Source organism: Moschus berezovskii, chromosome 5 (assembly GCF_049115385.1).
Source record: "Moschus berezovskii isolate FMDL1 chromosome 5, NW_MosBer_1.0, whole genome shotgun sequence".
Taxonomy (NCBI): domain Eukaryota; kingdom Metazoa; phylum Chordata; class Mammalia; order Artiodactyla; family Moschidae; genus Moschus; species Moschus berezovskii.
The window spans coordinates 50,476,066-50,488,358 of NC_142464.1; the positions used below are offsets into that span (position 1 = coordinate 50,476,066).

A 12,293-nucleotide genomic window follows, 5' to 3' on the forward strand; every position below is an offset into this window, starting at 1 on the left:
TTCTGCCATAAGGTGGTGTCATCTGCATATCTGAGGTTATTGATATTTCTCCCGGCAATCTTGATTCCAGCTCATGCTTCTTCCAGCCCAGCGTTCCTCATAATGTACTCTGCATATAAGTCAAAAAAGCAAGGTAACAGTATGCAGCCTTGACGTACTCCTTTTCCTATTTGGAACCAGTCTGTTGTTCCATGTCCAGTTCTAACTGTTGCTTCCTGACCTGCAAACAGGTTTCTCAAGAGCAGGTCAGGTGGTCTGATATTCCCATCTCTTTCAGAATTTTCCACAGTTTATTATGATCCACACAGTCAAAGGCTTTGGCATAGTCAATAAAGCAGAAACAGTTGTTTTTCTGGAACTCTCTTGCTTTTTCCATGATCCAGCAGATGTTGGCAATTTGATCTCTGGTTCCTCTGCCTTTTCTAAAACCAGCTTGAACAACTGGAAGTTCACTGTTCACATATTGCTGAAGACTGGCTTGGAGAATTTTGAGCATGATTTTACTAGCATCAACTAGTAGGGATTAAAATTGGGCGGTGGGAGGATGGGGACATCAAGCATTTAAAAAATCATCTTCATGAGACCTGAATTTTCTTATTTGGCCCTAAAATGGAGTGGAGGGGACTCAGTAGCAAGTTAAATTACCAGACAGTCTTGCTAGATGGGGCCATGAAATCAGAATTCTTTTGTATAAAGAAAACTAAGAAATAACTTTTTTTCTTACTGAAGATGGGGGCTGCAAATTCACAGGTCTTATATCCAGGATGGTTTTAGTGTGGGGAGTGTTAGTGGAATGAGCTCTCTCTAAGGCGAGAATACAGAGAGACTGTGGGAAGCAAAGGCAGGTATTGGAGAGTGTGCCAGTGAGGCAAAGGTACCCCTGGGGCCTGAAGATCCTTTTGGGGGCCCATACTTATACTTAGACATGATTTGTCTTTTCCACTCTCATCTTTCTTTCTTCCATGAGTGTACAGAGGAGTTTTCCAGAGGCAACGGATCAAATGAAAGCAGATATAAACATCCAGCTGTCTTCTCTTAAGCCAGGCATAAAAGAGATTTGCAAAGATGCAAAACACTCTTCTCACTAAATATTCTTTGTTTATATGATGACTTTTCATAAAATATTTATGCTCACATGCTTTTTATTGCTATTTAGATGAATTCATCAGTAAATATTTAAAAAATCTCAGTGTTAATTTCAAATAGAATAAATATTGATAAATACAAATCATATTTTAAAAAAGGCTCTTTAGGGTTTCAGTTCTTTTTAAGGATGTAAAGAGGTTCTGACACCAAGATACTTAAGAATGCTAGATTGCAGAATGCCACCAGAGCTGAGAAAAATTAGATTCCGCCATTTGTGGTCTAATAATCTCAGAGAATGTGAAGCACTGAGAAGGCAGATTTTTCTTCCTGGAGAAAAATCATTAGAAGCTAGGGGTTATGGTGTAGATGGCCATTGGTGGGATAAGTAAATGTTAGTAACACTTCACACAGCAATTTGTAAACCTAAAAAATTGCAATACTGCCATCTAGTGTTCCATAGTGAAAATATTTTAATATTTATTTTTTTTCATTCAGCTTATGATTGCTTCAAACTGAAAGACTAGAGGGATTTTAATAGCATGCCCTGTGTTTTTTATGTTTATTTCACCAAACACATACCCTTTAAATGTCTTCCCTCATTTCCTTTGATAGTTAACCTCTTCTTTTTTCCTAGCATTAGGATAACTAGCAAGGGTAGGATTTCAACCTAGCTATACTTTGATCCAATCTTATGTTCCTGTCTTATACAGTGTAGGATGCATTATTGCTGTCTTGGAGGAACTGGGGGCTTCCCTGGTGACTCAGATGGTAAAGAATCTGCCTGCAATGTGGGAGACCCTGGTTTCATTCCTGGTTTGGGAAGATCTCCTGGAGAAGGGAATGGCTACCTACTCCAGTATTCTTGCCTGGAGAATCCCATGGATAGAGGAGCCTGGCAGCCTAGAGTCCTTGGGGTTGCAAAGAGTCAGACATGAGTGTGAGACTAATACTGGAACTGAAGAAATAACTTTCCTCATTTTGATTTTTCCTAACTCCTCTCTCCCTAGGCATTAAAAAACCCAACTTAATTTTGGATCAATTTTAGATGTACAGGAAAGGTGCATAGATAATAGAGAATGTTCCTGTGTACCCTCCACCCAGCTTCCGTTATTGTCAGCATCCTCATGACTATGGTCCACACGCTGTGTCTGGCACAGTGGATGAGAAGTTCCACATGAGGCATGTGACTGAAATTTCAGAAACAGAAGCTCGGGGAGCAATGAAAGTGAGCTGAGGCACAAAATATGTGACATATGAAAGAGTAGGACTTGGCTTGTCATCAGGCTTCTCAATTGCCACACCAGAAGCTAGAAAACCATAAACCAATGCTTTCAAAATTCTGAGTGAAAATTATCTGTGCCATAAAATTCCAGAGTAGCCAAACTACATATCAAGTGTGACATTAAAATAAAGATAATTGTAGAACTATGGGGTTTCAAAAAATATGCCTCCTATGCCCTTTGTTGTAGAAGGAAATGGCAACCCACTCCAGTGTTCTTGCCTGGAGAATCCCAGCGATGGGGGAGCCTGGTGGGTTGCTGTCTATGGGGTCGCACAGAGTTGGACACGACTGAAGCGACTTAGCAGCAGCAGCAGCAGCGTGCCCTTTGTATCAGAAAGTTATTCAAGGGCTTGCTTCTCTAAAAAGGGAAAGGAAACAAAGAGAGAGAAATCCTAGAGCTGATGAAGGAAGCTGCATACCAGGTACATCTGTGGCTGCCTAAGAAATAAACAGTACAGCGTGGAATAGGAAAACAGAAGTGTCCGAACATAGATTCATAGCCCAGGCAGACTGTTTGGGGATAAATTAGTGACAAGTACACAGGAAATTTGGAGAAGGAAATGGCAACTCACTCCAGTGTTCTTGCCTGGAGAATCCCAGGGACAGGGGAGCCTGGTAAGCTTCCGTCTATGGGGTCACACAGAGTCGGACCCGACTGAAGAGACTTAGCAGCAGCAGCAGCACACAGGAAATTAAATATTAAAACCAGACAGTTGATGAGCCCTAGAGAAAATAAAAAGTTTCACATAAGTGTGGTATGCTACATGGTTTAGCTTTGAGCCATACTTGGTCATTTTCATGTAAATAGTGAATATTTATTTAAACAGAAATAGTAATCTAACTACATTATGGGGAATGGAGGAAGGGGAGAGAAAGAGAGAACACACACATGCTGGGATCTTCCACACTTCTATCCAGAAGTCAATAGTTACTATGGAAAATTGAAAAACAAATTAAGAAGCACCAGTATCAGCCTATTGCTTAGACGTACATACCTATACCCAGCAAGCTTCAGTCGTGTCGGACTCTTTGGACCCTGTGGGGTGTAGCCCCCAGGCTCCTCTGTCCATGGGATTCTCTAGGCAAGAATACTGGAGTGGGTTGCCATGCTTCTTCCAGGGGATCATCCACACCCAGGGCTTGAACCCGACTTTCTTATGCCTCCTGCATTGGCAGGCAGATTCTTTCCCACTAGCGCCACCTGGGAAACAACATGAAAATAAAAACCAGCAGAAACAGCTGAGAATAGTTACCTCCAGGGCATGGGGACAAGGAATTGTGAAGAACTGGTCAAGGGAAAGTTCTAGGAGGATTAAAGAAAGAAAGTGAAGTTGCTCAGTCCTGTCTGACTCTTTGTGACCCCAAGGATTGTAGCCTACCAGGCTCCTCTGTCCATGGAATTTTCCAGGGAACAGTACTGGAATGGGTTGACATTTCTTTCACCAGGGTATCTTCTGGACTCGGGGATCGAACCTCAGTCTCCCGCATTGCAGGCAGACGCTTTATCATCTGAGCCACCAGGGAAGCCCAAAGTGAAAGTGAAAGTTGCTCAGTCGTGACTGACTCTTTGTGACCCCATGGACTATACAGTCCATGAAATTCTGTAGGCCAGAATACTGGAGTGGGTAGCCTTTCCCTTCTCCAGGGGATCTTCCCAACCCAGGGATCAAACCCAGGTCTCTCGCACTGCAGGCAGATTCTTTACTAGTTGAGCCACAGGGGTTTACGTGACTTTTAAAAGCAATGTCCATGTATTTTATTAAAAGGGAAAAGATTAGAAGGACGGGTGCCCTGACAAAGCAGGGACTAGGTCTGTGCCCAGGCTGGCCCAACTCTGTTAAGAATCAGGGAGTGTCCGGAGAAGAAAGTACAGACACTCGCCCTGAACACAGTGACTTGGCTTCCTATCAAGGCTGTGGCCATTCAAGTAGAGTCCTTTAATCAGGCTCCCTTCTTATTTGCATATTCGCTCACGAATCAGAGAGACTTCAGTCAGGGTGAGTTCACTTACTGTTTGCGCAACTGCGGGACTCTGCCTGAAAGGTGCTGCTCAGTTGCCCAAGTGTCCGGGTCAGCTGTCTCTGAAACACATGGCTTTCCCTGCAGGATTTGGATGGGGGGCAGCCACCTCAGCTTATCAAGTAGAAGGTAGGAGAAACTCCTTGCCCTTCCCTAGGGCTGGGCTGGACGCCTTCTCATGGATTCTGTATGTCTGTGGAAGAAGGTGGGGATGAGGAGGCAAAGAAAAAGAAAAAAAAAAAAAGAAGGAAAAGCACTGTGCCTGCGTGCTAAGTCACTACAGTCGTGTCCGACTCTTTGCAACCCCATGGACTGTAGCCTGCCAGGCTCCTCTGTCCATGGGGATTCTCCAGGCAAGAATACTGGAGTGGGTTGTCATGCCCTCCTCCAGATGATCTTCCCGACTCAGGGATCGAACCTGTGTCTCGTAGGCCTTCTGCATTGTCAGGCAGGTTCTTACCACTAGTGCCACCTGGGAAGCCCCAGAAAAGCATTGAAGAGCCCCTAATTGTATAAATGCAACTACCCCGTTTCTCACAGAAGAGGCTGGCTTCCCATGTCCCTTTCCTTAGGCATAAGGGTGGTGGTGGTGACGGGCTGAAGACCCAGCAACAGCTGTATTTTTGGTTGGTTTCAGCTTATCTGAGACATCAGTGTACATTGAATGAGTTGCTTTCATCATTTGTTTCTTGAACATATTGGCCATAACCTCCCTAAAAATGAAAACAGCTGCTCCCGTTGGTTTGAAAATATTGACTAAGTACCTTCAAAGATTTCAAGAGACATCATTAAAGGATGTTCTTCAGTTAGGAGAGGTGCCCTGTTCTATTTCTATTGAGCACAAGGCCCCCCCATTTCCTGGGTGGCTGAGAAGTAAAGGGGAGCAACTGTGAGAGGTCAAAGAGGATCCAGAATGAAGTTGGTCTCCGTTCACCTCCATGGAACTTCCAGGTAGAAGCCATCTTCCATGGGGACAATGTGTTTTGACACACATAGGCTCTGCTGGCTCAGATGGTAATGAATCAGCGTGCAGTGTGGCCGACCCAGCTTTGATCCCTGGATTGGGAAGATCCCCTGGAGGAGAGCATGGCAACTGACTCCACTATTCTTGCCTAGAGAATCCCACAGACAGAGGAGCCTGGCAGGGCTGCAGCGCATGGGGTCGCAAAGAGTCGGACACGACTGAGCAACCAATACTTTCATACTTTCCTGCTCTGATACAAGGCATGCTCAAAAGGTCTGGGCATGTCCAGTTTAGCAAGATCCCACATCACTTTTCTCTCTCTCTCTCGTACCGTCTTCATCTTTTCCCAGATAATCTCAACTTGGTCAGCATGGGTGACTTGACAGGGATGACCCTCTAGGAGTAAAAAAGAGATATCACGTTGGCTAGTTTCCTTCTCAGAAGAGAGGTCAGACAGAACTGAGAGGGGGTTGCAGAGTGCTGGAATGGAGTGAACAGAATCAGGTTCTAGAAGGAGCATAGCATGGAGACTAGGAAATTAGGCTGTGGAGCCAGACTCCCTGGACCTGGGGTCTGTCTGTACCTTTTCCTAACCCTGTGTGACTCTGGGCAAGTTACTCAACTTCTCTGTGCCTTCTCATGTAAATGGGGATAATGATGGTATTATCAACCTTATAGTGTTGCTGTGAGGTTTAAACAAGATGATATGAGTTAAATGCTGAATGATTAGTAAGTGATCCCTGAATGGTACTTATATTTAGATGGGGGTCAGTCACAAAGGGATTACTGAGAATGACTCAGTTTAGAACTCTACAGTAAACTTGGCTGAAATATGCAATTAGTTATCCAAGACAGGACAGTGGGTTTCAGTACCCAGCTCCAGATCCTGCTCACTCAGGTGCCGGGGGTAAGCATACGGCTCCCTTCTGAGCTTCTTGCTTCACAGGGCTTCCACATGGCTAGACCTCTTCTGTCTATACCCGGCTTGCTGCTGCCTTACCGTAAGCTCTTTATTTGTGATCCCTAGCCTGCTATCGTGCTGTTCACTGTCTAATAACAGCTTTCAGAAGGGAAATTGATCTTCCCTTCTCTTTCTGTCAATGCCCAGATGCCTTTTATATGTCTGCTTTCTTTTCATACTGTTCATGGTGACCTGCCTCTTGAGAAACCTGTATGCAGGTCAGGAAGCAACAGTTAGAACTAGACATGGAACAACAGACTGGTTCCAAATAGGAAAAGGAGTACGTCAAAGCTGTATATTGTCACCCTGCTTATTTAACTTATATGCAGAGTACATCATGAGAAATGCTAGGCTGAAAGAAGCAGAAGCTGGAATAGAGATTGCAGGGAGAAATATCAATAACCTCAGATATGCAGATGACACCACCCTTATGGCAGAAAGTGAACAACTAAAGAGACTCTTGATGAAAGTGAAAGAGGAGAGTGAAAAGGTTGGTTTGAAGCTCAACATTCAGAAAACTAAGATCATGGCATCTGGACCCATCACTTCTTGGCAAAATAGATGGGGAAACAGTGGAAACAGTGGCTGACTTTATTTTTTGGGGCTCCAAAATCACCGCAGATGGTGACTGCAGTCATGAAATTAAAAGATGCTTACGCCTTGGAAGGAACATTATGACCAATCTAGACAGCATATTAAATAGCAGAGACATTACTTTGTCAACAAAGGTCTGTCTAGTCAAGGCTATGGTTTTTCCAGTGGTCATGTATGGATGTGAGAGTTGGACTGTGAAGAAAGCTGATCGCCGAAGAATTGATGCTTTTGAACTGTGGTGTTGGAGAAGACTCTTGAGAATCCCTTGTACCGCAAGGAGATCCAACCCGTCCATTCTAAAGGAGATCAATCCTGGATGTTCATTGGAAGGACTGATGCTAAAGCTGAAACTGCAATAATTTGGCCACCTCATGCAACGAGTTGACTCACTGGAAAAGACTCTGATGCTGGGAGGGATTGAGGGCAGGAGGAGAAGGGGACGACAGAGAATGAGATGGCTGGATGGCATCACCGACTCGATGGACATGAGTTTGAGTGAACTCCGGGAGTTGGTGATGGACAGGGAGGCCTGGTGTGCTGTGATTCATGGGGTCGCAAAGAGTCGGACATGACTGAGCGACTGAACTGAACTGAACTGATACTACTACTACTAGTAATGATGATGAATGTTATTCTTTCTCCTGGTTTGATTCTGTCCCACTACATCATCTGCTCCATTTACTGGGAATGGTCCTTTCTACTTTGGACCCTAAATAAGTATACACTCTGTTCTTGCTCATTCTTGTCCCATTACTGGGAGAGTTACTGTTTAGCTACCCCTTCCACCATTGTAGGGATCACACATGCAGGATGTCAACACTTGGCTTTGTCAGATCAATGTGGCCTGGAATTTAAATGCTGAAGTCACCTTGTCACTTTCTAATTTTGATAATCTTTGAACTTTTGAGCTTCCCTGGCCTCTGAAAATTCACAGAGTCTTTGGAAGTCATGGACATTTAGCAGAACTGAAAACTGAGCAGCAAGTGTATTTGTTAAAAAAAAAAATCTAGCTTGGTCATTTATTCTAAAACATCATGATGTGTCTTTTTATATTGATTTTCAAAACACATTGTCTGTGTAGGTATCTTTGTTTCCAGACACCCTCCCCTTAGTCTGGAGAGATAGCTATCATACTCCATGGCCCCCACCATCCTCTACAGATCCATGGCCACCCCCACACAGAAATAGTGATATTTTGGTTCTGTTACTTGGAATGAAAGTCACTGTCAGGGTCTTTGCAAGTAGAGTAACCAGAAAGGGCAAAACAGGCCTTTCAGCCACTGGGTTTCCTAATGTACTATTTGCTTGTGTATTTCACCAGACCTATGGCTCTTCTTTCTGGGCTTGTCCATGTCTCTTTCACGTTCACGTTGGCCACTTCCTTGGCTATGGTTTTTAAGAAGAGTTTAATGTTTATTATACCAGAGTTGGTTTCATGGTGCCTAGAGCTTTTCGGAGGAAAGCACCATATAAATCTAATAAATAAATAATAAACAAGTGATATAAGCAGGAGGAAAATTATGTGTTTTAGGTGAGTTGTAAAGAACACTGTAAAACCTGTAAAAATATATTCGTTAGACAAAAAGGCAGGGAAGAAAATGAAGATAATCATCATTCGTACAGAAGTGAATCTCATGCAATATTTTAAAGCATGAAAAAGTCCCCACAATTTTTAACCCCTTATGAAACTCTTTGCCTGTGTTTCTGGCTGCAGGGAACATAAGGCACAAAACAGCAGATAGCTCAGTGCCATTGTTTACTTCCTTGGTAAGCCACGAGGGCCTATGAAAATAACTTTTAGGACCTGATTGTACAGCTCTTATGAGCTTGTAACTCCCAGTAATTTCAGGGAAGGCTCTAAAGTGGTGAATGTGCTCTGCAAAAATCCTATGGGTCCTAAGTGAAGTCTGAAAGTACTCCACTAAGGCTTCCTGGTGGAATCCAAGTTTGTGGCTTTTAAGGAGGTGAAGCCCTCAGTTTTATGAATGCGATTACCAACCCTCCATGATGAACTGGATCTCAGTGTAATGTTTGGACTATGATTTAACTTGGACTTTGAGTTTATGTTGGCAGATATTGAGGCTGGCCTCAAAATTTGGCCTTGGTGTATCAAAGATGAACTCCTGTAGTTGAGAAACTTGGGGTTCTTTTGTGCTTACAAAAGTGGGAGAATGAACAAATTCTTTGGTTTTAGGTCCAGTTTTAAGTGATTCATTTTTTTTTTTTTTAATTAATCAATTTTTGGCTGCTCTGGGTCTTCATTGCTGCGAGCAGGCTTTCTCTAGTTACAGTGAGCTGAGCGGGGGCTACTCTCTAGTTTGCAGTGCATGGGCTTTTCATTGCGGTGACTTCTCTTGCTGCAGAGCACGGGCTGTATGGTACAGGGGCTTCAGTAGTTCCAGCACCTGGACTCAGTCGTTGCACTCTCAGACTCTGGAGTGGGGGCTCAGTTGTTTCGATGCACCAGCTTAGTTGTTCCCAGGCCTGTGGGATCTTCCCGGAGCAGGAATCAAACCCATGCTTCCTGCAATTCTTAAACACTGGGCCACCAGGGAGGGCCTGAAGTGATTCTATCCAGGCTGTTTCTTCTCTGTACCTTTTAAAAACTGAATTCAACTATATAACCTGAGCTGGAGGCCCATTTTATCTACCTACTGTAGATGTCGGCACAGGCCCCATATTTCTTTAGACCGCTTCCTGTTTGCTTCCTCTACTCAACCAGTTTTGGCTGTGTATCTGGCTTCCTAATTTCTACTAAACTCCTTGAAGCAAACATTTCAGCTGGGGATTTGATCTTTTGGCTACCCAAACTGATCTGCCCTTTGTATGAACCATCTAAGAAAGGAGTGGAAGCAGACTTAAAAGCATGGACATTTATAAAAAGGAGGAAGAGAGGTAAGAATTTATCCATGAAATTTCTCATACCTTGAAGTTGAGGTGAGAGAAACCACCCTTATTTCTTTCCCCCAGTTTCAAATTTGAGATCCATGAAAACTCAGTAGTTGCCCCCATTTTTGATTGTACCATGAAATTATGTAGGCATCATCAAACAAGTATGGGCTTTGGCCGGGATGGTATTCAGATATTCATCAGCTGATACACTGACCAATCAGATGCTAACTGTAAAAAAAATTGGCATAGACTGGACTCACACCTACATTGACTTCTGAGAGGAAATTCCAACCATCAGCCGCTGGTATGGTTCAGACGACTGGCAGCATCTTCATTGACCATTAAGAGTTAGAGGCCAGCTGTCCATAACTGACTTGACTAGCCTGGCACTCGCTTAACTAAGCAGAGTGGGTACCAGCTGTAATCAACCACTGAGGCCGTAATTTCATGTACTGATTGAATTTTAGCTTTAGGCTTATGAGTGGGACATATGAAGACGATATCAGACTATTTGTGAACTACTGGAGAGTTAAATCTCTTAATTTCTCCAAGCCTCAGATTTTTCACCCGCAAAATCCCTGATGCTTATCTCTCTCTTTTTTAATTAAATTTGTCTGGGTGAGTATTGGAGAGCTTTTTCTTATGTTGTGTGGTTGATTTCCCCGACTTCTTGTTTCAGATTACTAATTTGGGCATTAGCTTTGTTCATTCTGTCTTTCAGCCTCTCTATGAAGTATTTAATTATGGCAATCATATTTTTAAGTTTTAGGAACACATTCTTATTCTTTGATTGTCTAATTTCCAGGAAGTCATGTTTTGTTTTTTGGATGTAGTCGTTCTTTAAATCTTTTTAAGAATGCTAGTTTAAAAACTGTCTTTTTTCCCCCCTTTTTTGTATCACTTTGAAATCTTTGGGTTGTTTATTTGGGTCCTCATCTTTCATGCTATTTGTCTTTGTCAACTAGTTGGTGATCCTGGAATACCCATTTATGATTTTGAATGAAAGAATACATTGATATGAGTAACTGAGTTAGGCTTCCTTTGAAGTTAAGTGGTTTTGTTCAACTGAAACAGTCCTGACCCTGTAAGAAGCGGGGTTCTGTGTAAGTGAGTGGGACCCGTTGACAGTCAGTCTACTCATAAAGGACTATGTGTGTGAGGGAAGGAAGCCAACATTTAGATCTCAATAATGGCCGGATAATGAGGACTTTAAAAAAGAATGTTTTTGTTTGCCTTTTAAAAGTGTTTTTATCAAGTCTTTCTTTTTTCATCAGTTTAACTGAGGTATAATTGTCATACAGCACTGTATAAGTTTAAAGCGTACAGCTTAATGACTTGACTTACATATATTGTCAGTTGATTACCACAATAAGAAAAAAAAGCTTTTTAAAAAATTTTGATGCAAATTTCTAAGATCTGTTCTCTTAGCAATTTTCAAATATGGCATGCAACAAAGTTTACTCCAGTCTTCATGTTGTACATTACCTCATCAGTACTAATTTATCTTATAACCAAAAGTTTGTACCTTCTGACCACCTTCATCCAATTTCTCCTCCCCTCACCTCCCATCTCTGGATGATATGGATCTGCTTATTTTTTCTGTATGAGTTTGTTTTTTTTCTTTTTCCTTAGATTCCACTGTGAGATCATACCATATTCATCTTTCTCTGTCTGATTGCTCACTTTTGACTTTTTTTTCCCATCTGTACTACCCTTCAAGTTCATATTTAGTTCTAGAGTTTATTCTGCCTTTCTGGATTGTCTCAGTACCTTTGATAGCAATCTTTCCCCATAACATATCTCACTTTTATTAAGCATATCTTGTAACTTTGAGGTGGGGTGAAGGTAGCACCAGCTGCTCTGTTTGAAGGGTGGGAGAGGAACCAGTCAGGCCGGCAGCACGTTAGATAATCCTTCAGTTAATTACTCTGATGATTGCTCTGAGTCTGTTCTGCTCTCTGAAGTGGCTGACCCATAGATTCTCTAGGGCATCCCCTCTTAATCCTTACCAGCCGTCTTGTGTGTGTGTATGTCTGTGTGTGTGTCTGTGTGTGTTGTAATCCTTTGCTTTAGTTTCTCAGACAATTCCATTCTAGTTACTTTCTGTTTTCCATAAATACTTTAGTCAATGTGGCATTCTTTTGGGGCTTTTTTGGTTTTCAGTTATGTCATGGATTTTTCTTTTTTAACTGGTTGTCATTTCAGTGGGGTTGTGAAAGGGAGAGGAATTAAATATGTCCATTCCACTCCCCATCTTAAACTGGAAGTCCTTATTAACATGAATTTATAGAATGAAAGTGTCTTATAAACCGTACAGTATTATTCAAAGTTTAGCAAGTGAATTCCCCCATCTTCTTCTTACCCTTATCCTCCTCCTTTCTATCACTAACACATCCAGGCTCTGGAAATTTTCTAGTCTTATGCTTTTAGGAAGAGGATGAGATAACATGGAACTGATGGCATTTAAGGAAATGAGAGAAAGTGCAATATTGAGA

General features: G+C 42.4%; 1 protein-coding gene across 1 annotated transcript in view; it reads left to right on the plus strand.

Annotated features, from left to right (window-relative positions):
* Positions 1–4,458: 4,458 nt before the first annotated feature.
* Positions 4,459–12,293, plus strand: part of LOC129561981 (cytosolic beta-glucosidase) — a 127,259-nt gene continuing 119,424 nt past the window's right edge. The window contains exon 1 of the mRNA XM_055434896.2: positions 4,459–4,516. Within this exon, the coding sequence (XP_055290871.2) occupies positions 4,459–4,516 (58 nt within the window). The remainder of the gene's footprint in view (positions 4,517–12,293) is intronic.